Below are 2,500 nucleotides of genomic sequence, written 5' to 3' on the forward strand. Positions count from 1 at the left end.
AACAGCTTCCGCTCCTCTCAGGAAATAAAAATATCTCTGAGTAATCATTTCCTGTTCTGATTCTCTGAGGAAACACTGTTCTCTCTGCACACCGTTGTACTCTATATCTCGTCATGGCCACATGATTTGTACTGAACATCATTAAAAACATATACCAATGGTATATACCAATATCAAATAATAATCAAAAATCTTGTCCTAACGCTGTTCTGATGAAGCCAGATAGTTGTGGTCTTTCAATATGCGTCTGAACTGTGGTACCACTGTGGTACAGACTCCCTCTTCCCCCTAGCACCACCCCCAGCTGCCCATCACCCCCTGCCCCCTGCCCCCCAGCCACAGCTCCTAGCACAGGGGTACCGAGGGAGTCTCCACGTGTGGCACTCTGTTCAAATGGTATTATAATCAATTGTTATTGGTCCAGTAAGACAGAGGTGACTTCATTTACCACTCATAGATCTGGCAAGAGCAAAAAAAAACAAAAAAAAAGAAAGGTAAAAAAAAGAAGCTGTTGCAGATGAAATGCAGTTAACTTAAATATTGTGGTTAATGTGTCGCCTTCACCTGGCACTGTGGCCAGCTTGAAAAGCTTATAAGAGCATTGAGATCTTTGGGGATATTTATTGATCTGGTTTGGGAGTGTCAGGGTTGTCTGATTTGACATGGTTGGCATATCTGTATCCGCTGTGAAGTTTTGGCTGCAGGTGGGTGATGACATCCATACACACCTTCACAAGTGATCACAATGCACCTTTTCAACAACAACTGTTTACCTTTGACATCACAATGCACCTTGTCAATAGAAACTGTTTACCTGTGACATGACAACGCACCTTGTAAACTGTGTAACTGTGTAAACCTTGTAACCTGTGACATCATAACATCCCAAACATGGCTGGAAAAGGAGGATGGTGTTATTGTACCCGGCTGATGTCATCTCTTTTTCTCTCCCTCTTTTCTCTCTTCTTCCGTACCGATCCCTCCATCATTTTTCTTTCTCCTCCCTGAGCAGCTTTCTCTCAAGCTGGTAAGCATGACCGTTAACTGCATGAACGTCAACTTGCATGAACGTCAACTAGCATGAGCGTAAATAGCATGACCGTAACAGTAGACCTATTACTGTAGCATGCTCGTCGTCGTATTAACAAACGTCCCAACACATTCACTGTTGTTTATGTTTTGTTTATTTTTTTGTTGTGTCCTTGTCCGTCTTTTAGTTTATTAGTTTTTTCGTCTAGTTTTTTTTTTTTTTTTTTTTAATGCCAACTATCTTGTTGTGACTTATTTTTTTCGTTTGAATTGCGGGCAATACTTATTGTCTCACTTGTGTTGTTTTTTGCCTCTTTTATATTTCTGTTTATATGTTTGTTTTTGTTGTTATCCTGCGTCCTGTCTCCTTGGTGACTGTCCAACCCTGCCCCTGTGTGTAGCTCACGCTCAATTCCCACATGCGGAGTCTGATTGAGGTGAACGACCGTCCTGTCTGTGTTTGTGTCCTGTAGTCTGTCTGTGTCCTGTCAGTTAATCCATGATGACTGATAAGGCTAGCCAAGCCTGTTGCCACCCCACTGATAGTGTGATATCTGAGACTTCCTCTGACCACAGCGGGGAAATGGGGACATTGCATTTTTTTTATCCAGTCAGTACACGAAAAACTATTTATAACGACATGGTAATAATCTGGTCATAGTTCAAAGGTTTTCATTTATTTACTGAAAAGTCCTCTGTATAAATGGAACTACTGAGGATTAATATCAGTGACGTATCCACATGAACCGGTTGTGAACTGGCTGGACTTAAAAGAGCACTGAAGCCATACTCCTCCGCCTGCACACAGCAGTGGTCTGGCATCAGGTACCTGATCTATCATGGTGTTCTGTATTAACCTGAAGACTCAACAGCAGTGAACAGTCCATATGAATCAGCAGAACAGTTCATCTCATCTGCTCATCACCCTACCATTGGTCCCCTCCGTTTTCACTGCAGCTGACCCTGATGTTCAGTAGTCATCCACAGAAATCGGGCTCGTAAATTACAAGGATTGATCAGGGCACTTGATTGATTATATCAGCCAACTGTGGATTAGAGGACAGTGATGTGACTATACTGTGACATTTTAGCAGTAGTGTAGTGTCTGATTTCTGAAGTAGCTTACAAATACTAAGCACACCCAAACATATGCACATGCACAGATACACACACACACACACACACACACACACACTCGCAGACAGACACACACACCACACTGTCTTGCTATTTACCCTCATGTGATTCATTGATTATTAACATTAATGAGACACATTCTGAATAAAAAAAGTTCAAGGAACATCAGTAACCAGATGACATACATGCATATAATTAACATAAATTAAATGCATAAATGTAATGTAGTGACATTAAATAGACAAATAGTCTAGACACCTAGCTAGATGCTGCTAGCTGCCACCAGTCCAATGCAAGTGTGAAGTGAGTGGTGAGGTAAGCACAGCATGAGCTA

At 41.7% G+C, this 2,500-nt stretch overlaps 1 protein-coding gene across 22 annotated transcripts in view; it reads left to right on the top strand.

Annotated features, from left to right (window-relative positions):
- Positions 1-2,500, top strand: part of LOC105902557 (formin-binding protein 1) — a 73,522-nt gene that overhangs the window by 63,494 nt on the left and 7,528 nt on the right. For 11 of the 22 annotated variants that reach the window (XM_031578325.2, XM_031578313.2, XM_031578319.2 and 8 more), the window contains 2 exons: positions 1,013-1,027; positions 1,431-1,466. The exons of 3 other annotated variants lie outside the window; for them this stretch is intronic. In XM_031578325.2, the coding sequence (XP_031434185.1) occupies positions 1,013-1,027; positions 1,431-1,466 (51 nt within the window). The remainder of the gene's footprint in view (positions 1-1,012; positions 1,028-1,430; positions 1,467-2,500) is intronic. 8 more of the 22 variants (XM_031578318.2, XM_031578322.2, XM_031578323.2 and 5 more) reach the window with 2 other exon arrangements.

Source organism: Clupea harengus, chromosome 12 (assembly GCF_900700415.2).
Source record: "Clupea harengus chromosome 12, Ch_v2.0.2, whole genome shotgun sequence".
NCBI classification, from domain to species: Eukaryota; Metazoa; Chordata; class Actinopteri; order Clupeiformes; family Clupeidae; genus Clupea; species Clupea harengus.